The 24,594-nt window shown below is 45.8% G+C and overlaps 1 protein-coding gene across 34 annotated transcripts in view; it reads left to right on the top strand.

Moving 5' to 3' along the window:
- Positions 1-24,352, top strand: part of PDE4DIP (phosphodiesterase 4D interacting protein) — a 238,169-nt gene extending 213,817 nt beyond the window's left edge. For 7 of the 34 annotated variants that reach the window (XM_061409149.1, XM_061409140.1, XM_061409270.1 and 4 more), the window contains 16 exons: positions 965-1,188; positions 1,705-1,857; positions 3,806-3,991; positions 6,796-7,047; positions 7,910-8,041; positions 8,727-8,846; positions 9,951-10,140; positions 10,730-10,854; positions 16,102-16,341; positions 17,999-18,115; positions 18,675-18,901; positions 19,950-20,129; positions 21,221-21,359; positions 21,672-21,718; positions 22,584-22,635; positions 23,313-24,352. In XM_061409149.1, coding sequence (XP_061265133.1) covers positions 965-1,188; positions 1,705-1,857; positions 3,806-3,991; positions 6,796-7,047; positions 7,910-8,041; positions 8,727-8,846; positions 9,951-10,140; positions 10,730-10,854; positions 16,102-16,341; positions 17,999-18,115; positions 18,675-18,901; positions 19,950-20,129; positions 21,221-21,359; positions 21,672-21,718; positions 22,584-22,635; positions 23,313-23,458 — 2,530 coding nt within the window. In that variant the 3' untranslated portion in view covers positions 23,459-24,352. Of the gene's footprint in view, positions 1-964; positions 1,189-1,704; positions 1,858-3,805; positions 3,992-6,795; positions 7,048-7,909; positions 8,042-8,726; positions 8,847-9,950; positions 10,141-10,729; positions 10,855-16,101; positions 16,342-17,998; positions 18,116-18,674; positions 18,902-19,949; positions 20,130-21,220; positions 21,360-21,671; positions 21,719-22,574; positions 22,636-23,312 lie in introns of all 34 variants that reach the window. The other 27 variants (XM_061409386.1, XM_061409276.1, XM_061409230.1 and 24 more) reach the window with 12 other exon arrangements.
- The last annotated feature ends 242 nt before the right edge of the window (positions 24,353-24,594 follow it).

Raw genomic sequence — 24,594 nt, 5'->3', positions numbered from 1 at the left:
AATTTGTTCATGAAACACCTTCCTGTTCTTTTTAGCCCAATTCTTTACACTCTTTTGATAGAATTCTGTTGATTTCTATTTGTATAATGATTCTCCAGGCTTAGTAACCTGGAGTCAGTCTGACCTAAAAGTAAACTTACCAAATTTCAAGGGTCCTTGGCACCCCAAGGATCTCCTCTGCTCCCTGACTCTGTGTGTTTAAATACACAGTGTGCTTTTTGCCAAGTTGGCTTACCCCCAAGTTGAGTTAGCAGCTAGTTTAGTGGCCATACAGTTTCCCTGGGAAAAAAAGAATTGGATTACAGTTCCTAATAAAATCCCTCAATGTTGCAGATCTTGGGAGGCTACAGTGCCTTGGAAACCAGTTTTCAATGAGTCACTGCATAGTTGCTTATGTGCAATAAAGTTCAGGCTCAGAGTTCTTTGTAGTTACTAGATCAAATCCCTTTGTGTCATGAGTATGCTTTTGACCACTCAGTGCTCCTCAAAATATCTGTGGTGAAGGACAAAGGATTTTGTTTTTATCTCTAATCTATCATAGACCCACACATGGTCTGAACCTTCATCAGCCAGATGATTCTACTTACGTACTCTTGGATGTAGTGAGAATGCCACACTGCTGTGTTTCTCAGTGCTCAGCGTCCATTTCTGTACTTATGTTGTTGGAGACCGGGAACCAGCAGTTCTCGGCCTCCAGCTGTCCTGGGGACCACGCTTGGAGCAGCAGTGCCTTAGAGGGCTGGCTGAGCCCCTGCGAGTCCTCAGTGTATCGTGTGGCCAGTGCACTGGGCACCTCTTGCTTCCCCTCCCTCTGCACCCGGCCTACTTCTCACTCCTAAACCAGACATGGGTAGTTTCATTTATTCTTTGCAGGCACCGTCCCCTTGACTTACGTAGTTTTCCTCATAAGAACTAGCTCATCCAGTGATTCTGGCTTCCCCTCTGTCCTCCTTCACCCCACTAGGCTTAGCAGGGAGCTGCAGGAGAAGGAGAAAGTGATTGAAGTCCTGCAGGCCAAGCTGGACGCCCGCTCCCTCACACCGTGCAGCAGCCATGCCTTGTCAGACTCTCAGCGCTCTCCCAGCAGCTCCTCCTTCTTGTCTGACGAGCTGGAAGCCTGCTCTGACATGGACATCGCCAGCGAGTACACACACTATGAAGAGAAGAAGGCTTCACCTGGTCACTCAGGTAGCCTCCACTTTCTGAGTGGAACCACCTTTTTCTAGGCTGAGAGGAGACGTCTACATCCAGGCTTTATAGATACACCTTGGCATATGTCAGGCTGAACCAGGCAAACCACAGTGGGAAGAGTGAGAAGAGGATGGAGACTTCTGTTTCCCCACTGCCTCACGGGCACACAATCTGTCTGATTGATCTCCTCCTTTAAGATGGGATGTCTTATCCCTCCACCCGCTGCAGCTCCTGAACCCCTGAGTTTCCTTGGGTGTCCACATCTGCTGCTGCCCTTGCCTGGTATTTTTGGAGGTGCCTTTGTCTTGGTTCCCGGCTCTGAGCCCCACTATTACCTCTCAGGTGGCTTTTCTCACTGAAGGAGCAATCTGCAAGTAAGGAATGAAAGCTGCTCACAGTGCTTGTGCTTGGTGCTGTCTCTGAAAACAAGGCTCTGCCCTGGTTAAATTGTAAGATCAGATTCCAGTTCTTTGTAGAATACCAAACATGTTCTTTCATTCATGGGTTTTGTAGATTCCATCCATCATTCGAGTCATTCTGCTGTACTGTCTTCCAAACCATCAGCAACCAGTTCATCTCAGGAGGTTAAGGCCGAACCCAGCAGCAACCCCGTCAGCTTCCCAGCTCCCCAGAATCCCCCCAAGGAGGCCAGCCAGGCCCATCCAGGTATGCACTAGCCAATGGGGCAGGGGCTTCATCTCCTCTCACTCAGCTCTGACTTTTCTTCAGAGACAAGAAAAGCATCATTAGGAGCTTAGATACATTGAATCCTAGACAAAAATCAAAAGACCATTCAAATTCACTAAGAGGGTCTGATTAGTCTTTAACCACTGTAGAAAAATAAATAATCCACATCAGACTTTGATCTGCATACCAGATCAAATTTTGACCAATCGTTGGCTAATCATTTTAAAAGAATCATCTTCATTTCTTTCTCTCATTTCACCCTGGGAATCAAAGAGGCAAAATGTTTCTCTCAGGATTATTGTAGCCAGAGAGCATAAAGAAATTTCCATCTGCTGTTCCCTTGTATGTTTTCCCCATTTTATCTGCAGAGGAGCCTCTGTAGTTGGTGGGGCTATTTCCTTCATAGCTGAGGATGCTTCCGTATCCTTAAAAGGGATTCTGTGCACATTACATTATCTTTCATGGTTTTATGAATGAGTCGGTGGTCCTTGATATATACATGGTGTATATCTTGGACTGAAAGAGTTGTATATTTCATTTACCTGCCTCAGGTTAGTTACCAGGGGTTGTATTATCCAATCACAGCTCCACACTAACAATGGCACAGAACGGGCAAACCTTATTCTCACCTGCTGCCCCCCAACAAGATGGGCTGGCTGCCTGCCTTCAGTGTGGTTGTGGTGAGGCTGCATTCAGTAGAGATGCCTACAGAAGAACAACACTTTTCTTCTGCCGTCCTTGTCTCTCTTGAGAGCAAGTCAACCAAATCTTAAGGAAAAGAATGTTTCCAACTCTTTTTGGGCTCAAAGTTTCTGGGCCAAAATTTCCAGCTAAACCAGGAAATCATGGGGAAAAACCATTCATCAAGCACTGTAGACATCTCTGTGAATGCTTTGGGGTTAAAAAGAGCAGAAGGTCGAAGGTTTTAGAATCAGAATGAAGGAGGCCTGGACTGTGTCACTTGGTAATTCAGGGGTCTTGTACTGCTCTGATACTATGTCAGCATCCTGGGATAAGGGATGTTTTTCAGAATGTGATCACTGTCTTCTGTGTGAAGCAGTCTCCACGAGTCTAGACGTCTTGGTTTCTGCTCCCTCCATGGGCTACATGCCCTTCAACTGTTTTTGGGAAAAGGAGATTCAACCATCAGAACTTCCCAGGCTTCCTGAAGTCTATAGATGGGCTGCATAATGATCACCTGCGAAGTTTTTTCTTTTAAAAAACTTTCTGCCAGAGTTTACAATTCAGTAGGTTTGCATCGATGGAAGAATCCACATATGTTAAGCATTTTTCTTAAACTATTTGAATGTCCAGACAGATTTGCATGCCACTGTGTCTCAGTTTGCCAAGGCTTTTATTTTTCCTTTGGTGAATGAGCACAGTGATTTGGGATTCTCAAGTTTGTTTCCGTCAGCCTTGAATTTCATGCATTAGTCATGCCAGCGTCCCCACTCTCCTAGTCTACTCAGTCCTCCTCAGGGCGAGTCCTGTTGCTTTCAGGAGTTCTAGGTGTAGGGGAGTCTTGACTGGCCCATGCTGGCAGCAGCACCCCAGGGCTCCTGAGAGCATTCAGGCAGAGCCATCCTGACCTGCCACGCCCAGATGGCTAGGATGGGGCTCTCATGGCTGCCTGAGCTATGGTAATGCTACCTTGCCTTTTATAACCAGTTGTTTACAAGATGAGCATAGAATGTGAAAGCAGGATAGCCCTGGCAGGGGAGAAGAAGGAGGGGGTGAGAAAAGTCAGCCTCTTGGGTAGCTCTGCTCCCCCTTGGCCATCTTAGTCATCACCAAGTTGAATGACAGACACTCCCCAAGGAGACACCTGGTCAGGAAATAGTTTCACCTTCTCAATCTTTCACCCGTTCTTTTCTCTCCCTTTCGGTCTAATGACTTATGTCCTTTCTCCCTAACTTTCTGTTTCTAGGCCTTCATTTCCAATCCATACCCACGCTGGTTAGCCTTCCCCAGGCACCACTGCCCTCAGCTCCACCCAGCTTCCTGCCTTTCAGCTCTGCTGGCCCTCCCCTCCCTGGCTGCTGTGAGACACCCATGGTCTCCTTGGCAGAGGCTCAGCAGGAGCTGCAGATGCTGCGGAAGCAGTTAGGAGAAAGTGAGCACTTCCTGCTGCGTTTGTGTGCTTGCGAATGGTGGACCCACACTGTGTGTCTCTGCATGGCTTTGGCTGGATGGCAGAGTTTTAAAAATAACACAGGGGTACACGCTATCAGTGGACGATTGAGGCAGAGCTGCGCTTGCTGTTTTGGGAAATATATTCGCTGTTATCTTTCTCATATGTGTGTTTCATCAGTTAGTAGGCAACTAACTATCCTCCTATGTGAAATAAGAAAAGAACTTCACATGATGAATTTTCCCTCTAGTAGTGCTTTAAAAAATACTAGAAAGCAATCTGAAATTACCTTGTAACCATGGTCTGTGCCTGTAAAGAAGAGCTTGGATGGGCCAGAGATTGATGGTCACCATATAGAGAGTGTCCAATGACCTAAGACCACAGCTGAGAATGTGTACACCTTGAGCCCCATTTAGACCACATTAGTATCCCTGAAATTGGATACACTGTCTACTCTAACATTAGTTTGATTTCCAGCGAGACAGAGATTATTTTTAAGGAGAGTCTGCACATGTTCCTTCCAGCAGGCAGTGAGGTCTAAGAGGCTACCTTCTGCTACCAGTGTTACACGGGTATAGCAATCTAAGTACCTACCAACATGAACATGGTCTTACCTTGTGTGACAGAGCCAGGGCAGAGAACTAAAACTCAGAGAGTGAGGTTACTTGATCAAGGTCACTAGTAAGGGGGAGAAATGGGCTTGAATTTGGATCTGCTGCTCCTGGTTCCATGTTTCCATTATACCTTCTCCATCTAGAATGGTTTTGTTACAGTCCTGCTGAGAGCACAGGCTGAGCTCAGCTGAACCATCTGGAGGCCCCTTGCAAAAGTCTTTTCTCTCTTTAGAGATGACAGAAAGGTGCTATTCTCTCTGAACTAGAACTTGCTACCATGCTACCATAGCAGATCTGGAACCAACAACTGATGGATAACAAATCTGTTCCATGCCGAAAGGCAAGAGTGTTCACTAGACTACTTTTCTTTTCTTCGTTTCCTTTTCCTTCATCTTTCCACATTGTCACATTGTCTTTGCCCAAAGGGAAAGACAGGAAGAAGAGCACTGTGCCTGAAGTGGTCCACTGATGCGGGTTGAACTGGAGTCACAACCAGTCTGTTCCATGTGCCAGATTTTGGATGGTCCAGCCTTGGCGAGAAAGACTGTAGCCCTTTCTTTGCCTTGTTAAGCACAGTCCTCTCCAAAGAGCTCATCAGCTCTCCTCCTTTGCTTTAAAGCAAGCTTCCGAGTGGATAGTGGTGCATGGCAGCTTCTCAGGTCTCTATGGAGCTAAAATCTTCTTGTGCAAGTGTCTATCTGGTGTTTTTGCATGGTTTAGGGCATGTGCTCTGTATTGTGTGGCCGGGGAGACTGGAACATGAGACTACTGATCCCTGTTACTGATAAGATTTGAAGCCTCCTACAACCTTGGTGAGAAAGTAAGCTGAGTGTCAGCAACCACTGATTTCCCCCTTTGCCTTGTGTGGCGTTGGGTTGAAAGAGGTGTGGACAAGGTAGGGAGTCACCTCTCTTTTAAATCCTGGACTGTAATTTGGATGCTTACACTTTTTATCCTCCTCCTTAATTTCCAGTGATCCCAATGAATATCTAGTATTTTTCAAATTGGGGAAGGGGAGATACTTGACAATACTTCTCAAACTTTCCTGCTTATTAGAGTCAGCTAGGACGATTTTAAAACATTCAGTACCCAAGCTGCACCACATACCAATTAAGGTCAAATCTCTGGGGAACCAGGCACTGGTACTTGTTTTTACATTGTCTTAGATGATTCCAGAATGTAGCCAAATTTGAGAACAGTTATAAACAAGGATCAAAATTGGCAACTGCCAACTACATTAATCCCTCAAAGGGGGTTGGCTTGGTTGGAAGAAACCAGGACCTCACTCCTCACTCCTGTTTCTTAGGCAGAGCTACCTGTTTACTCTGCTGCTCATGTCGATAATCCCTGGAAGAAAGCAGTCTTCTGAATGTGAATATCCTGAACTATAGCCAGTTCACTTCTTTCCCTCTCTCACCCAGCTGGGATTATTTTTAAATAGAAGCAGAGATGATGGGAAGGCCCATGATTTCATAGGGTCTATGAAGGCATCAGCCTATGAACTGAAATGTCCTACCTCTCCCATGGGAGAGTGTTCGTGACTCTTCAGATGCGAGTGATGACATTTCGGTTCCTTGAATCATGTTGAGTAAGATTCAAATCACCTTTTACCTTATACAGAACCTCCCCCAACCTCAGCAAAGAGTTCAGTCTGGAGTGACTGGGGCCACCATTCTAGCTGGATTTATGCCCCCTTCCTCTTTTGACAACCCCTCTTTTGACAAAGCTAAAGCTAAATGGGCACTTTAGCTTCTGGAACAGCAAGTACTCACAGGAACACAGACATTCCTGTTCACAGGTGTGCTCAGTGCTACGGCCCATCACACTCTTGACCCCTGACTTTCCCAGTGAGTTCTGCCCAGGAACTTCCCTGGACTCTATCATGAGGCATTATCATAGGAGCCAGGATTAGGGCCACAGGACTTTCCTTTCATGCACATGGCTGACTTTATGATGCTTTATTCACCCCCTACCTCTTGCGCTCATGCTAGCAAATACAAGGGGTTAGAGTTGTAGCTTCCGGGGTGTCAGTCTTCATGTCACTGCTTTTCCGCAGCCGACCGGGACCTCAGCCCATGTGTCCCCTCCAGTGCCTGCTCTTCTCAGTCACACGTTTCCTGGCTGATCCTTGTGCTCTGCTACTGCTTCTCACTCATGTTTCCTTCTGCCCAGGTGTCACCAGTGTTCATCCTGCTTCCCCAGCCACACTGCCAACCAACCACACAGAAGCCAGATCTTCCCACTACCTCAACCCTCCCCAGCCCCTCTGTCCTCCAAGGGGCACCACGGACCTGGGCAGAATCCTGGAGCCTGGGTACCTGGGCAGCAGTGGCCAGTGGGACATGATGAGGCCTCAGAAAGGGAGCATATCCGGGGACCTATCCTCAGGCTCCTCCATGTACCAGCTTAACTCCAAGCCCACAGGTAAATACAAAGCCGAGCAGGTCAATTGTTTCTCTAAACCCTATGAAACCCTGTACATGTACACTTACAACTCCCTTACATGCACCCCTATATGGGAGGAGGCCCATGGGGCTTGCTTAGCACTAGCTGTCCTGTGTTTGAAATCAAATTACTCTTTTTTAGGGTAAAAGTGATAGGTTATTTAATTTTAACCCTTTTTTTTATATTGAGGTATAGCCAGTTAACAATGTTGTGATAGTTTTAGGTGAATAACAAAGGGACTCAGTGATACATATACACGTACCCATTCTCCCGCATACTCGCCTCCCATCCAGGCTGCCACGTAACATGAACAGAGGTCTGTGTGCTATATAGTAGATCCTTGTCGGTTATCCATTTAAAATATAGCAGTGTGTGCGTGTTCATCCCAAATGCCCTAACTATCTCTTTCCCCCAACCTTGTCCCTGGCAACCATAAGTTTGTTGTCTAAGTTTGTGAGTCTCTTTCTGTTTTGTAAGTAAGTTCATTTGTATCATTTCTTTTTAGAATCCACATATAAGGGATGTCATACAATATTTCTCCTTCTCTGACTTCACTCAGTATGACGATCTCTAAGTCCATTCATGTTGCTGCAATGGCATTATTTTGTTATTTTTTACGGCTGAGTAATATTCCATTGTATGTGTGTGTGTCTGTGTGTATACATCTTGGTGGAGCCAATTTACTCTTTAAACAAAGTCACCTGAGCTCCCATATGCCCATGAGAGAGGACAGTGATATTTAGGGATCTTGCTGAGAGACCACTGGCAGAGCCCCCCTAGTGGGCCCCACTAATAGACAGGATGCTCCATCTCTACCTCTTCCTGTCCTGGGTGGCTGCAGGGGCTGACCTGCTAGAGGAGCATCTTGGTGAAATCCGGAACCTACGCCAGCGCCTGGAGGAGTCCATCTGCATTAATGACCGCCTGCGGGAGCAGCTGGAAAACAGACTCAGCTCCACTGCCCGCGAAAGTGGTAGGAGAGGCCCAGGGCCTCCTATTTCCAGTCTAATTAGGGAGATTCTGAAGGTTGCCCTAGAGAAGAGAGTCACAGATTTCAAAGCACTGTAGTCTGGTTTCCTCCACTTGCTCCTTACAGTCAGCAAGGCAGGAGCAAGGACCATTCCCTTCCCTTTGTTGCTGTATCTGAGCTCAGAGAGTAACTCTCCTCACTGCAGATCTAACCAGATCTGGTCCCCAGAATCTTCTGGCTTCTTGTTCACCCTAAAGCTGCTCATCTGCTGCCTGCTGACTTCTGTGCCCTGGTTCTGTGATTGGCGTGTGGTGGAGCCAGGTCTGCAAGGCCTCCCGCAGCCACTCACCAAGGTAGCCTCCTGCCCACACTCTCCCCCAGGCTGCTGACACTGGGAGGCCAGCCTTTCCAAACACCCTTGACCTGTCCACACTGCAGCAGGAGCAGCTATTTAGAGAATAGAGCCTCCTGAACAGCTCACCCAGGGCACATGAAATGCATGCAAAGAACCCATGCAGAGGAGCCACAGGAAAGCCAGGCATTCAGCCCAGCAGACTTTGTCCCACCAGGACACGAGTCCTCGGGGTTTTCTGCTGGGTTGGGACAGTGTCTGGAGACAGAGAATGAGCAAACAGAGATCCTCTATTACACAAATGTGTAACTTACCTGCTTGCACTTCCCCGGACAGGCTCAACCTCTAACTTCTACAGTCCAGGCCTGGAGTCCACACCTCAGCTCTCCAATGAGAACAGAGTCCTTAGGGAAGAAAACCACAGGCTTCAGGCTCAGCTCAGTCATGTTTCCAGAGGTGAGTGCCAAAAGCCACAAACTGTGGTCAGTGTTGTATCCATTTCTTCCCTGGCCACACCCATCACCAATTGGAGAAGCAAAGAGAGAAGGTGGAGAGAACAGAGCTACTCAGACCCACCAACATCAAACTCCCATAGCTTTTCTCACTCTAGAAAGGGCTATTTCCTGACAATGCCCAAGCATGGGCCTTCAGACGCCTAGGCTCCAGGAGGAGGAGCTTTAGGAAATCCACTTCTGTGCAACCCACTTGCAGTAATTCAGTCATTAGCTATCAAACTGGACACCAGTTAGTGCCTGTCCTACCTCCCCACAACTCACAGCTAGTTTGGACCCAGGAGAGGGAGGAGCAGGAGGCCTAAACACCCTCTCAGGTTCTTCCAAGACCTCGCTGAAGCTCCCTGTGTCCCTCTCGTGCTGATGTGCTATCCCCATGTCTCCTCTCCATCTCTCTCCTTACACACTCAGGGCTCCTCTTTGGTCCCTGGTCCTCTGCTAGAAAAACATCTTGCAGAGCTTTCTCAACACTATTGAGCGGGCATCCATATGTGGGCATCATTTCCTTTGGGGCCTGGGCAGGGGGATGGGGGGGTGGGCGGTGACCTTAGTTTTAATTGAGTTAATGAAATCAATGTATTTTCAATCACAAATTATTTTTATTTACAAATATTTATTGAATAGCCAAATAGACAAAGAATGGTGGCTAAGAGGATTAAGCCCAGAATGAAATAATGCTTGCAGGAAAGGAAAAAGACATTAAGAGAGGTTTCTACATAAGCCTCTTGATCCTTGGCAAAACTCACGAATGGATTATTGCATAGAGCGTATGTGAGTACTTAGAAAATAGAGTTAGGAAGCAGAGTGTGTTCCCTAAAACCAAGGCGGGCCATACTGAATCACAGCCGCAACCTCTTTCTGCAGAGAAAGAGGCTCCCACTCCTTGGAGCATGTGGATGTAACAGCAGACACTGGCTTTGCCTCCCTGGCAGCATAAGCTGGCCTTCCTTTCACCTTAGTTCTGTTTGTCGGGATGGATGTGTTTGGGCTTATCTTCCTGCTGACCTTTGACCCTACAATATACGCACTCCTGTGTCCTGCTTTCCAGAGCACTCCCAGGAAACAGAATGCCTGAGGGAGGCTCTGCTGACCTCTCGATCCCGGCTTCAAGAGCTGGAAATGGAGCTGGAGCACCAAAAGGTAGACCGGCAGCAGTTACTGGAAGACCTGAAGGAGAAGCAGCAGGAGATCTTGCATTTCCAGGAGGAACGACTGTCTCTCCAGGAGAAAGACTCCAGGTTAGAGGGAGCCCATTGAAGATGGCCGCATTTTCAGATTTAGAAAAAGGGATATTGGCAAGTCAGTGAATGGTCCTTTTCAGAAACCTCGATATCCCCTCTGCTATTTCAGATTTATGGGTAACTTTGAACAGAAGGAAGGACTTCTCTAGGAATGACTTTTTCACTCCAAAGTTGAGAGAGTAAAACTCTCTTATGTAAGTAAGGCTTTAGCATATCAGATTCTGGAGAAAGTACTTCTAGTGAGTTTTGGGATATTAGTCCCATCATCACCTAGGAGGTCTACACCAGCCTTGGTGCTGCTTCCCAGCATAAGCCCTGTAACTGCTGGACAACATGACAAGACACGGTGGGGCAGTAAGAACACCGGGTAGTGTGTCCCAGGTGTGATAGCTAACAGCACAGTTCTAAGCAAAGGGGCTTTACCCTCTGAGCCTCCCTTGCCACATCTGTAAAATAAAGGCAGTGGTCTTCATGACACCTCAGTTGACATCTAGGGCTAAAATTCTATGATGTAAAAGTTGGCTCAGAGCCTCTTGCCCTGATAGGAATCCACCTGCTCAGTGGACCCTTGCTTCTCCCTTGCCAGGCTGCAGCGTAAGCTGGCCCTCCTGCAGCAACAGTGCGAAGAGAAACAGCAGCTCTTCCAGTCCCTCCAGTCAGAGCTACAGATCTATGAGGCACTTTATGGTGACTCCAAGAAGACGCTGAAAGGTATGTTTTCCCTTCTTCCCCACCCTGGGAGCTTCTTGTTCTTGCTAGAGCTTCCGATGAAGTCTTTACCTTGGGAGTTCCAGAGATCTTGGAAACTTACTTTGTTCTATCTGAGAAAAAGCCTCAGTCATTGAGGATCCCAATAAAAAGTGGGGAGCCCTCACACACAAAGCCCAGATGCTGGTGACAAGAGCAAGATTCAGCCTACAGATCCTTAAAAATAGGCTACAAGAGTCAAACTTCACCTACCTGGATGGTCTGAGACAAGTTAATCAAAATCCAGATTATACAGTGATTTTTAAAAAATGCAAAGAACCATGCTGGTGGTGTCATCATTTGAAAACGTCTCAGATGTTGTGAATTCTGATCACCCACGCAGCGATTGTTGCAGACAACCAGCTCCCACACTGACCTTTCCCAAAGTGAGAAAAAAGTTTTCTTTAAAGACATTTTTATTCTGGGCATAATTAATTTGTCAGAAAAATAATTTGCAGATATTTCTCTAAGTCCTTTTAGTGTCTTTGAAAGACAGCACTTTTTAGATTTTATTGAACATCAAATTTTTTTTTTATTATTTACTCTTTTCTTTATGTCCTAGCAAAGAAAGCTTTGTCTATCTCAAGATCATAAAGATTTCCTTGTATTTTCCTTCTTGAAGTTTTATAGTTTTTGCTCTTATGTTTAAGAGCAAAACTGTGTTTTGCTGTGTTTCATTTTGAGTTAATTTTGTATATGATGTGAGAAAAAGGTTAAAGTTCTTTTTTCCCTATATTGATATCCAGTTTTTCCAGCACCATTTATTACAAAGAATGTCCTTTTCCCATTTAATTACCTTGGCAGCTTTGTTGACAATCAACTGACCATAACTTCTGTTAGTAATATTTTGTAATTTTTTGTATATTCATCTTTCATATTTTAATTTTTACATAAATATTTCTCATGTGTGGGATAACATTTTCATTTCAACTGCCAAGTAATTTTTTTGCTAGGATATAGAAACACAATTGATTTTTCATCACCACAACCATCCTCAAATTGCTTGGCATCTCCATTAAAAAACAACGGCCAAGGCAAAAAAAAATCACTTGCCAATATATGTGTGAGTCTATTTCTGAATTCTTCACTCTGTTCCACTAATAAATATGTCCATTCTTCCACCAATAACAAGCTGTTAGAGTTTTTATAGTAAAATCTGAATTTGTTTGGCTAAGTCTTCACACTTTGTTTTTTTTCTTCTCTTTTAAAATTAAAAAAAAATATTGGAGTACATTTCATACACAATGTGTTAGTTTCAGGTGTACAGAAAAGTGATATAATTATACATAGACATATATCCATTCATTTTCAGAATCTTTTCCCATATAGGTTTTACAGAGGATGTTTATGTTAATACCAACCTCCTCATTTATCCCTCCCCCCACCTTTCCCTTTTGGTAACCAGAAGTTTGTTTTCTAAGTCCGCGAGTCAGTTTCTGCTTTGTAAATAAGTTCACTTGTATGATTTTCTAAGATTCCATATATAAGTGATATTATATTTGTGTTTTTCTGTCTGATTGACCTCACTTAGTGTGATAATCTCTAGGTCCACCCATGTTGTTGTACATGGCATTATTTCATTCTTTTTTATGGCTAAGCAATAGCCCATTGTATACATGCACCATATCTTCTTTAATCATTCACTTGTCAATGGACATTTAGGTTGCTTCCATGTCTTGGCTATTTTTTTCTTTGTCTTTTATTTTTCCATGTCTTGGCTATATTTTCTCTTTGTCTTTTATTTTTCCCAATTTGACAAATATGTGTCTGAGAGTGTTCCTCCTTGGGTTTATCCTGTATAGGACTGTCTTCACTTTCTTGACTTGAGCAACTGTTTCCTATCACACGTTAAGAGTGTTTTCAGCTGTTATCTCTTCCAATATTATCTCAGGCTCTTTCTCTCTCTTTTCTCCTTCTGGAACTCCTATAATACAAATGTTGATACATTTAATGTTGTCCCAGATGTCTCTTAAAACTGTCCTAATTTTTTAATTTACTTTTTTCAATTGAATGTATTTTATTAAGACTAATTCTGAATGGAAAAACATAGCCAAAATAGTGCCTTTGGCATCTTATTTGAAGCTTTCTATTCCATTCTATTCCCTCATGTCCCTCCTTCATTTTATGTCAAGTTACAAACTTGGTTTCATGATAATAAAATCAGTCTTAGGCCTCTGGCATGCTTTCATGGAGAGTTTTGTTGAAATGGCTCCAGTAAAAAACAGGGAGACCACCTTGTACTGTGTGCCCACTAATGGCACCGGCTTTGTACTTGGATGCCAGGTAGACATCTACCACCTTGTATCAGAGCCACCTCCAGAATTTGGACTCTATGAGTTTATATCCTCACAGCACCAGGTGGTGTTCCAGGGATCACCCTTCCTGTAAGGATCCTCCTTGTAATGTGGAGTCTTTATCCATGGGGAAGAAAAGGACTTTTGAAGAATGATTCTTGAGAAATGTGCTACATACTACTGTATTGCATGATATATTTCATAGATTCCATGTCAGTCACTTTTCCTTGGTCACGCCAGAAGATTTTAGTTCATGAAGCCAGATGGTAAGAGTAGTCCAAACCCAGCTTCTTAACCAGCATTGGATAGTCACTCCAGCTGTAGACTTTTTCATGGAAAGCAATGTTGTAGGAGGGCCAATATCCTCTCCGCAGAGCATTAGTTTTAAACTGTCCTTATTTTGTTTTCATTCTTTTGTTCCATGGCAGTGATTTCTACCATTCTGTCTTCCAACTCACTTATCTGTTCTTCTACCTCATTTATTCTGATACTGATTCCTTCTAGTGCCTTTTTCATTTTAGTTACTGTATTGTAAAACTCTGTTCTTTATACCTTCTAGCTCTTTGTTAAACATTTCTTGTATCTTCTTGATCTGTGCCTCCATTCTTTTCTGAGATTTTGAATCATCTTTACCCAACATTACTCTGAATTTTTTTTGGTAGATTGCCTACCTGCACGTCACTTAGTTGTTCTCCTGGGGTTTTATCTTGTTCCTTTGTTTGGAACATATTTCCCTGCTGTCTCATGTTGTCTAAGTTTCCGTGTTTGTGGTCTCCTTTCCATAGGCAACAGGATTATAGTTATTTTTGCTTCTGATATCTGCCACCTAGTGGGTGAGGTTGGTCCAGGAGATTGTTCAGGCATCCTGGTGGGAGAGACTGGTGCCTGCCTAGTGGTGGGTGGACCTGGATCTTGCCCCTCTGGTGGGCAGAGCTAGGTCAAGGGGTATGTTTAGAGGCATCAGTGGACTCCTGATTACTTTATTCAGCCTGTCTGCTAATGAGTAGTGTTGTGTTCCCATCCTCCTGTTGGTTGTTTATCCTGAGGCATCCCAGCACTGGAGCCTATAGGCTGTTGGGTGGGGCCAGGTCTTGGTGCCAAAGTGGCAACCTCCTGGAGAGCCTCCTGCTGCTGCTGCTAAGTTGCTTCAGTCGTGGCCAACTCTGTGCAACCCCATAGACGGCAGCCCACCAGGATCCCCCATCCCTGGGATTCTCCAGGCAAGAACACTGGAGTGGGAGCTTACATTGTTGAATATTCCCTGGAGCTTCTACCACCAGTGTTCATATCCCTACAGAGAGCCAGGATACCCTCCAAGACCTGCAGGTAGGTCTGGCTCAGGTTTCTATGGTGTCATTGCTTTGGCCTAGGTCCCAGTGCTCATGAAACTTTGTGTGCACCCTCTAAAACTGGAGTCTGTTTCTCCTAGCCCTGTGGAACTCCTACACTCAAACCCTGCTGGCCTTCAGAGCCAAATGCTCCAGTAGCTCCTCCTTCCTATTACAGATCCCCAGGCTGGGAAGCCTGGTGTGGGACTCAGAATTCTCCTGTGGGAGTACTGCAATATATTTTCCTGTTTGTGGGTAGCCCACCCAGCAGGTATGGGATTTGCTTATATCATGAAAGCACCCCTCCTACTCTCTCACTGTGTCTTCTTTGTCTTTGGATGCAGAATATCTGTTTTGGTAGGTGCCAGCGTTTTCTGTTGATGGTTGTTTAGCAGTTAGTTGTGATTTTAGTGTTTTCACAAGAGGAGGTGAGCTCATCCTTCTACTCTGCCATCTTGTCCTGCACTCTTTGTTTATTCCATTTCGTGAGAATATTCACATAGCTCACTGCAGAAATAACGTGTTTAGTTAAGGCCCATGGCTCTGATGCAACTGGATGCATGTATCATATGGTATATGCATCCTATTACCTTGATAAAAACTGAAACAAATACTATCTTTTTAAACACATTTGACTTCAATGTTTTTAGATGAGCAATTATAGTCTTATAGAACATTTCTTAGATTTCTTCTCCTCCCAGTACATAGAGAAAGGCTATGGGTGATGAGTGCAGGTAAAAAGGCAAGTAGAACTTGAGAAATCCAATTAGTTATGATCTCTCCCTCTCATTTTTTTTTTAATTTTTAAAATTCATTTATTTTTGACTGTACTGGGTCTTCACTGTTGCATAGGCTTTTCTCTAGTTGGGATGGATGGGCTTCTCATTGTGGTGGCTTCTTTTGCTGAAAAGCATAGGCTCTAGGCATATGTGCCCCATAATTGTAGTTCCCAGACTCCACAGCACAGGCTCAGTAGTTGTGACCTATGGGCTTAGTTGCTTCATGGCATGTGGGATCTTCCTGGGCCAGGGATTGAACTCACGACTTCTGTGTTAGCAGGCAGATTCTTTACCACTGAGCCACCAGGGAAGCCCTATCCCTCCCATTCTTAAGTGCTGCCCAAAGGCCTGATGCCTTCTTCTTCCTGTCCCCTTTGATTCCTGAATGTAGAGGTCATCACATCTTCTCTCTCAGTCTGTGTACTTCTCCAGCTTAGTATTGATCTTCTGCCTTGAAAGACCCTGCTCTCTAGCCTGAAGGACTAAGGTTAATAAGGAGGAGAAATATTAGGTTTGACTTCATCTGCCAATCATGTGCCCTCTAAATGGACAAGGGTCATTTGAGTCTCAAGGAAACTCCAGGCTGGAGTGTGTACCATCTTAATATGTGCCAGTCCTCGCCCAGGAAAAGTGACATCCCCATCACAGCAGGGGATGTAATGGTTCTAAACAGATTCTAAGCCACATTAGTCCTGGGATTCTGAGATTACAGTGGGGTCCTTGGCAGAAAGGAACGTCACAGAAGAGTGTTCTGACAGATGCTTGGAAACACTTGGTTCAGTGCCACCAGACCTCTCTCTCTCCTTTCAGCTTATACCTGGGATGCCTGTCACCAAGTCCCTTTGAGCAGTGACTTGAGCCACCTGGTGGCAGAGATCCGAGCTTTGCGAGGGCAGCTAGAGCAGAGCATTCAGGTGAACAACTGTCTGCGACTGCAGCTCGAACAGCAGTTGGATGGTGGTGCCAGCAAAGCCGGCCTCAGCTCCTCCTCCATTAACCAGAAATTCCCCACCAACACTGACCCTGGAAACAAGCAGCCATTCTTCCAAGGTAGGAAGGAAAAGGGAATCATGAAGCCCTCAGCCAGTGGGAAGGTCCCCAGGATGTGTGTGGTGGAAGGGACAATATTGCCTCTTCCACACTCCTTAGGGTCAGGGTGAAGTCAAAGATGCTTCAGTACAGTGCCTTGAGGGCATGGAGTTTGGGGTCAGATCTGGCTCCAGATTCTGAGTTTGCCACTTACATGTTGTTTGCCTTAGGAAAAGTGCTAAAACTCCTCAAGTATTTAAGCCTTAGCTTCCTCATCTTTAACATGAGGATAATAATAATATAAACTATTATGTGGAGCATTAAATGAAATAATTTACAAGTACCTGACACCATGAGAAGTACTCAAAACAATTAACAGCTGTATATGTTAATGCCTATTCCTTATGTTTGTGGAGTGTTTTAAAATTTACCATGTTTTCAAATAATTTTTCAAATAATTTCATCAGAGCTAGTGCAGGATTTACTATCTCTGTATTTCACATGAGAAAATATAGGCACTGAGACAATTAATTGATACGCTGAGGTCTGCGGGAGTTAACGGGCCAACCCAGGATTTAAAGCAGAAGTTTTGATTTGCTGTGTTCCTTCTCCTTCATTATGTTCTGTCTCGGTATTGCTTCTCTTCCCTCTCAGGCTTTGCCCTCTCAGTGCCTCCCCACAGCACCAGCCAGGACTCATCCCTGCTGGCTCAGTCACTCCTCCTCATCATCATATAGCAGAGAGGCCTGAGCTAGAAATCTGGTTCTAAGCCACATTTGCCTGAGTGGGATCATATCAGTCTCTTCGTGATATTTTCCAGATTGCGGTCTGGTCTCCACTAGGGCATCTCAAACTCACCAAGGCTTATGTCTCCTATTCTTCTTATACTAGTACATATTTTCCAGTACTGACTCATCAGAACAGTGATTAGAGAGCAGAGTTAAATCCCCATAAATCCATTCACTTCTTGATCAAATATTTTAACATATGTACTGCATATCAGTTCAGTTCAGTCGCTCAGTCGTGTCTGACTCTTTGTGACCCCATGAATCGCAGCACGCCAGGCCTCCCTGTCCATCACCAACTCCTGGAGTTCACCCAAACTCATGTCCATCGAGTCGGTGATGCCATCCAGCCATCTCATCCTCTGTCGTCCCCTTCTCTTCCTGCCCCCAATCCCTCCCAGCATCAGAGTCTTTTCCAATAAGTCAATTCTTCGCATGAGATGGCCAAAGTATTGGAGTTTCAGCTTTAGCATCAGTCCTTCCAAAGAACACTCAGGACTGATCTCCTTTAGAATGGACTGTTTGGATTTCTTTGCAGTCCAAGGGACTCTCAAGAGTCTTCTCCAACACCACAGTTCAAAAGCATCAATTCTTCGCGTATATTTATGCATATTTATATTTAGTTACAAAGCATTGTATTAGACATACTGCATACAATATTGTATTCATATTTGGGATTAGAAAAATACGCCTAATAGTTTTTTCAAATTACAAGCTTTTTTCTCATGGAACAGCCTTCACATCTTATTTCAAAATAAGTGATTAGTTTGCTGTTGGTTTTGATTGTGGAACATGGGTGATGACTGTATGAGAGGAGGGTCATGGTGCCTTAGATCTCCAGTGGAGTGGTGTGTTCCAGGGTTCCTAAAGCTGTGGCTGTCTTTACTCCCTAGATTCGGTTGCCTCCCCTCCAGTTCGGGATGTGGGCATGAATTCTCCAGTTCTCGTCTTCCCCAGCTCTTCTTCTGCGGCTCCTGGCCCAGAGACCACAACCTTCAGTAGGACTAACGGTAAAGAGGGCAACCACAGGACTCAGGGTCTAATGATGGAAAATTATTAATACAAGTAACTTTTGGTTCTCTGTATACACGTTATCTGAATTTAGAGATTTTTCTCTGCATGTCCCAAGGCCTTTAGCCCTATCATTCCACCTCCTGTGGCTGCCTTTTTTGTCACTACTCTTCCTCATATGGTTTTCCTGTTGCTCTGGTATTGCTTCATTGTACTGTAACCTCTTCCTTCTTGAAAGTGCTCTCTGTATCCAGCTGAATTTCCTTGTCTGTGTCTTCTCAACCCCCAAATTTAAAAAAAAGAAACACATTAATGTCTTTCCTGAATGTTTGTCAATAAGGATAAAATTTACCTCCTGGCAATTTTATGATTCTGAGATGGTGAGAGAAAGACTATAATAATATAGAACCCAGAATATGTATGGACTTCACAGGTGTGCTTTCCAAAACTGTCGATCTTGTTTCTGGCCTCTTTTACTATTTGATGTCCCTTTTGGATTGAACTGAGGATGACTATGAATAACAGTGGGTTCTTTGTTGTTGTGGTTTTATTCCTCAGAGCTGGGTTTGGATGCTTCTCCAGTAATGAAGAACCCTCCCAAGCTGGAGGGCGACGCTACTGATGGCTCCTTTGCCAATAAGCATGGCCGCCACGTCATTGGCCACATTGATGACTATAGTGCCCTAAGAGAGCAGATTGGGGAGGGCAGACTGCTGGTCAAGAAGATAGCATCACTGGTGAGACCAACCTGCAGCTTCTCTGGTCTTGAAGCTCCAGGCATAGAGGTAATCACATTTTAGCTCTTAGGTACAACTTTTCCTTAAGCCCTTTCTTCTTTTGATTTTAACTCCTTCTCCCACTATCATTTTTCCTGCCTGCTCCACATCTCTCACCAGCTGAGGATGTATCTTCCATTTACATCCAGCTAGGGCTTCCGTCTTCACCAGCTAGTTTCACTACCAGCTTTGTTCTGTTCCAGATGTAGCTGACTCTCCATTTCCCCTGAGAACCACAGAAAAGCATGTGCAGCATTGCCATCCTCATCAGTAGAGCATGTTAAGCCTCAGCATACTTGCAATGCTGTTTGGTTCTTTATTATCTGCTAAAGTCACACTGGGATATGATCATTTGTAGGCAGGATAAAATCACTTCATCAGTTGCCTGGGAATTGAGAATATTCATCCATATGGGCCAGATGTGTGGAAGGGGTGAGGAGGGTGGCAGCCTTGGATTTCTCTGCTCAAATTGAGCAGGAGAGGAGAGCAGGCCACAAGGCTTCTCAGAGTCTTTCCCCAGGGAGAGACCTAGGTACCAGCCACTGTGCTGTCTTAGCTCCAGGAGGCCCAACACGTGAGAGGGAGACCCACACCTGAGTCAACAAATACAACAAGGGGCTCCAGGCACAGTGCTGGAAGTGCTGACGGAGTGAACCCAGAAGTGGCGATTATCCCAGAAGGAAGGCGACAGGTTCATGGGGGTTAGGGCGCCACTAGCGGCTGTGCAGTTCTCTGGGGAGGAGAACATGCCAGGTAAAGGGAGCAGCACTCAGTCCTTTGAGCTACAAATGGTGCAGCCCATTTGAAGCATAAGGCCTGATTTAGGGAAGGGCAGTGGGGGTGGGGGTACAGTACAAAAATAGGAACCTTAGACTCCAGAGCACAAAGTAGGACTAAAAGCCAAAAAGTGTGGAATCAAATGAATTCTTACAAAGTGGGAGGTCCTTGCTGAGGTCAGAGAACCTTGGCTTCCAGGTTAGAAAAAAGTCTCACAGGTTCAAGCAAGCCTGTGGCCGTACCTCGCTCACAAAGGAAGCTGAGGCCTGTGCTCTCTCAGCCACAGGGATGCCCATGGCTACTGCCCCTTTCCCAGGTGATGGGCAGCGAAGGCATCCAGGAGCTGAGGAGCAGCGCCACCGCCCTGCACCACCGGCTGGAGGAGTCGGCCTCCCTCCTCACCATGTTCTGGCGAGCAGCCTTGCCAAGCTCCCCCGGCCCTGTGCTTGTGGACAAAGTGGTAAGAAGCCAGCATCCTCTACCGGTTCTGCCCCCCAACTAGCCTTCTACCTCCTCGGCCTGCAGAGCCTGAAGATCAGGAGCCGAATGGGCAGTTGGGACAAAGGTGACATGAGGCGTGTGTCCCTGGAGGGAGACCTCTCCTCCGTGGTGAGCGCTCTCTGTGCAGGTCTGAAAACATTCCTCTCCTCCCAGCCTGACCCCCAGGATAAGGAGCCAAACAGGAGAAGAAAAGAACATAGAGGAGGCAGAGACATGAGAGCCCTGGTAACCCACAATTGTTCCATCCCTTTAACTTTCTAAAGTTCAGCTGAGCTGAAGTTCAGGGCCATTTAAAACATCAACACCTCCTTTTCCATCCTAAGCCCACTCCCACTCACCCCCAAGTCCACATAGGCAGACAGGATCACAGAATGTCACCAGGAGTGGACCAGCCCTTTTTACCCACCCACTGAAATCCCAGAAAAATTTCCACTTAAACCTGTGTCTCTGGGTCAAGCCTGGTGAGAGTCAGCCTCCCCCAGGTGCTCTCAGATCTTAGGCCACTCTGGTTGATGATCTTGGATTAGGTAGATTTCAAAATCCCTCCTAGGGTTCTCATTCTAGACTAGTATCAGTGATAACTTTATGGGATCCAACTTTGCTAATTGCAAGGAGAAAGTATTTTGCCATCCTGAGGTTGGCAGATATATTTACAGACTTGTAGACTGTCTCAGGCCAGCCCTGTCTCCCCAGGCATAATATTCCTAATGACCAAGTTTTGATGCCCAAGTAATAGAACTATGTCAGCACTAAATCAGAGCTCTTACTCACAGCTGGGAGTTTCAGTGTGACCTGGACTCAGGTTCTCTGCAGCAGCTGGAGTGTGGCCTGTGCTCGTTTGCACAGGGGCTTCCAGGTCCTCAGTGTTCCCACCTCATGGCCCATCCTGAGCCATCACCTGCTGGAGGGTTTTAGAGGCTTTCATGAGGGAAATCTGGTCCAGAAATACTTGAGAAGATTGTAGAATCCTATTTGGGGTGTAAAGAGCCACAAATCACAGGGTGCTTTAGGCCTTCTGACCACTGACAGAGCACCTATTTTTCTTCCCAGGGAGAGTCTATGAAAAAGGAGCTTCTGGAACTGAGAACCAAACTATCCAAACAGGAAAGTCTCCTTCAGAGTACATCTGAGCGTCTGAAGACCGCCAACCAGCAGAAGGAGAGCATGGAGCAGTTCATCTTCAGCCAGTGTGGGTGCCTGAGCCAGAGAATGGGACAGGAAACTGGGGGGCCTTCCAGGCTCCCCACCTAGGCTGTGAATGGACAGTGACCATAGAGGCTAGGGGATGGGGAAGACTGATGTGATATCCCTGAACCTCCTGTGCCATCAGTAATCATAGAGGCAGAGGAGGAAATGTGAGGGTGGAGGGGAGCAGGAGACCCCAAGCTTAGTGGCCAGAAAGACAAGCTTTAGAACACACACACCCAAGACAGATATGGACCCCGCTGGTAATTTCTGCCTTTGGGAACTGTTTTTTTGTTTGTTTGTTTGTTTGTTTCAGTGACCAGGACACACGACGTTTTGAAGAAGGCAAGGACTAATTTGGAGGTAAGGAAAACACTGCACTAATCAGAGCAAACTATCACCGTCTGTATCAGAATGCACAGGTGACTCCTGACCTGCACTGACCTTCCAAGAGGAAATTTCTGGTCCACCTGTGAGAGCACAGGTTCTCAATGAACATCCCTCTGGATTCCATCCCCATCAGTCCTCCCACCCTCATCAGAAACCTTCTCTGACTTCTCAGTTCACTCTCACTTTATCATCATCTTCTCTCTTGACCCCAATTCTCTCTCCTTTATGCCATGTCAGGACTGGGGAGAAATGCAGTTCAGTTGATTCTCAAGGTCAGAGGACATGTGGGGTCTGCCTCTGAATGAGCTTTCCAGTAAAGGAATCCTGAGGCCAGTCACGGGTTCCGGGGTTCCTATGTCACTATATGAAAAACCGATGGAAAGATGCCACCTAACAAGTTGATTTCACTGCATAATATTGGGCTGAAAGCAGCAATTTGATTTTGACAAGTTTTTCTTTAGGAAACAACATAAAATCATTGGGTCTTATTGATCTAAAAGAGAACTTGGTAATAAGGAAAAACTGAAACTTAAAGGGAAAGATTATTTATAAGGCAGGCATTCTCTATGTTTATTGAAAATACCAATGCATTCTCTAGCAGCCACTTTGAAGAAAAACTTGAGGTGTTAGAAATGGCTTCAAAGTCAAAAACTAAGCCTTTTACCTTGGACTTTAAAGCTTTGCCATAATCAGTTGAGTTCATTCCTAGGAATGTTCCTAAATTGTAACCTAAAAAGATGTTGACCCCACAGTGTGAAAATGGGTTGGGCCATAATTTAACCCTGATATTTTTTCCTGCTAATTTCTTCTGATTCCTTTCTTTCCTGAGCCTTTTTAGAAGACCTCTTACAAGACTGCTTCTGTAAAGCCTTATTCCTGTCCCAGCAAAGGTAACCCAACAGCCTCTCATACTCGCTGGCTTGGGAGTCTCCTTCCCACTTCTGCTAGGCCACTGGAAATGGGCCAGGGCCCCAGTTCTAATCCCAGGCTTGTCACTAACTGGCTGTGTGGCTTTGGCTGGCCCCAGTCTCTGTGAGACCACTGACCCTCATCTGGAAAGGAGGCACTAGATTTAGATGATTTCTGAGGGCCCTGCTGACCTGCCCCCACCGCCCTCCACCCCCATCTCCTCATCAAGTAAACAGAACATAAACTTAACAAGGGCCTGCCTCTCAAAATGCCCTCTCCTTCTTAAAACAGGCCACTTCTATATGTGCCTGTTTCATGCTAAGCATATCTCTTCCTGGGAAATGACAAAAGTCATCCTCGTTCTCCCAAGCAAACTGGAGAGTGAGCTGGCCCCTGAAGAGGGAGCCGTAGGGTCTGGCCACCTGGTGTGCAGTGGCTGTGAGCAGAGATCTGGCCACAGGTGGTGTGGGAAGGTTTCACTCTAATCTGGTGGCACCCGCTGCTCCTCCAGACCTCAGCGCCTCCCTTCAGCTCATCCTCTTGACAGGCTCTCACCACGATCCTGGCTTCTGTCACCACTCAGCCCTCTCCAGCCTGTTAGCCACCAGCAGGATCTGATAATGGACTCTTATTTCCATTGTGTTACTTTGGTCTCCAGGTGAAATCCCTAAGGGCCCTGCCATGCACTCCAGTCCTGTGACCCTTGCCTTCCAGGAGACATGCAAGAAGCGAAGCCACCAGAGGTCCTTAAAACAGCAGGAAGGATGGGCCTGTGCCCCTTCTTCACAGCTCCCTGTCTGCTGAGGAGGATCTGGGCCCTCCTCCACACCTACTGGAGGGTCTGGAAGGAGTCAGAGAGATTGCCTCATGGGCAGGGTGAAAGGCAGAGGGTCTTTCTTGCAGTTGAGGAATAACAAGGCAGGGTGCCCACGGCTCAGCACTAAGGAAAACATGCCTAGTTCATAGAGGACCTTGTGACACTGCTTCTGAATACGCTGGGGGCATGGGAGCCAGCAACAGACATTTCTTGCCTCATCACCTGTCCTCAGAGGGTCAGCTCAGGGGAAACGACCTGCTTCTCCACAATGCAGCATGTGGTCCCCACATTGGCACTCCTCGGCAGATCTGAAAGCACAGGACTGAGCAGCGGTGCCCTGCAGGACAGTGTGGGCAGGGGGGCCCGACTGCCTGACCCAGGGCCCATGCAGCTGGGTCACTGTCAGGCTGGGCATCAGTCGACACTGCAGCACCTGACTACTTTGAATCCATGTGGTGGGAGTGGTGACTCCCATATGCCATCTCATGCATAGCCTAGACTTCCTACTTATATTCTATTGTGATCTCCAAAAGCTGTACTGACTTTACATATACTGTCCCCTTTTGTCATCCCAACTTATCTCTGGGAACGAGGGACTAATGGCCACAGCAAGCCCACTGAAAGTCTTGTGTAAAGCAAAGCAGTGATCATTTTTAAGTGACATGCAAGAGGCCCCCAGTTGTGCTTGTGCTGAAGCCTAGTCTGTGTCTTCACAAAAGTGCTTTAGAAAGTGTGTATGTGTGTATAAATGTATGATATATATTTATATATGTTGCTATAGTGATATGTGGAAAGCTAACATAACTGGTGGACAGGGTCAGTGAAAGGAAATGACACAGTCTTTTTGGTGGCTATTAAAGCAAACTATGTATAAAAAAATAGTTTTCTTTGCCTGCTTAGTTTCCAATTTCTATACCAGCCTGCAGGGTGAGTGTGTAAGAATAGGAAAGACAAACTGTCACTAAAAAGCTCAGCATCTGAAGCAGAATCAAGATGCTGTAGTAGCTGGTATGGAGATCCCCTCCCCCACAAACACATCAAAAATACATTCACATGTGGGACACTTATTAATGGAAACTAACTGGAAACTAGCATAACTCCTGAAAACCAAAGCTGCAAGAAG

The sequence above is a fragment of the Bos javanicus genome, chromosome 3, assembly GCF_032452875.1.
Source record: "Bos javanicus breed banteng chromosome 3, ARS-OSU_banteng_1.0, whole genome shotgun sequence".
NCBI classification, from domain to species: Eukaryota; Metazoa; Chordata; class Mammalia; order Artiodactyla; family Bovidae; genus Bos; species Bos javanicus.
Note: the sequence above shows the minus strand (reverse complement) of the source record. Positions and strands in the feature narration are given on the sequence as shown.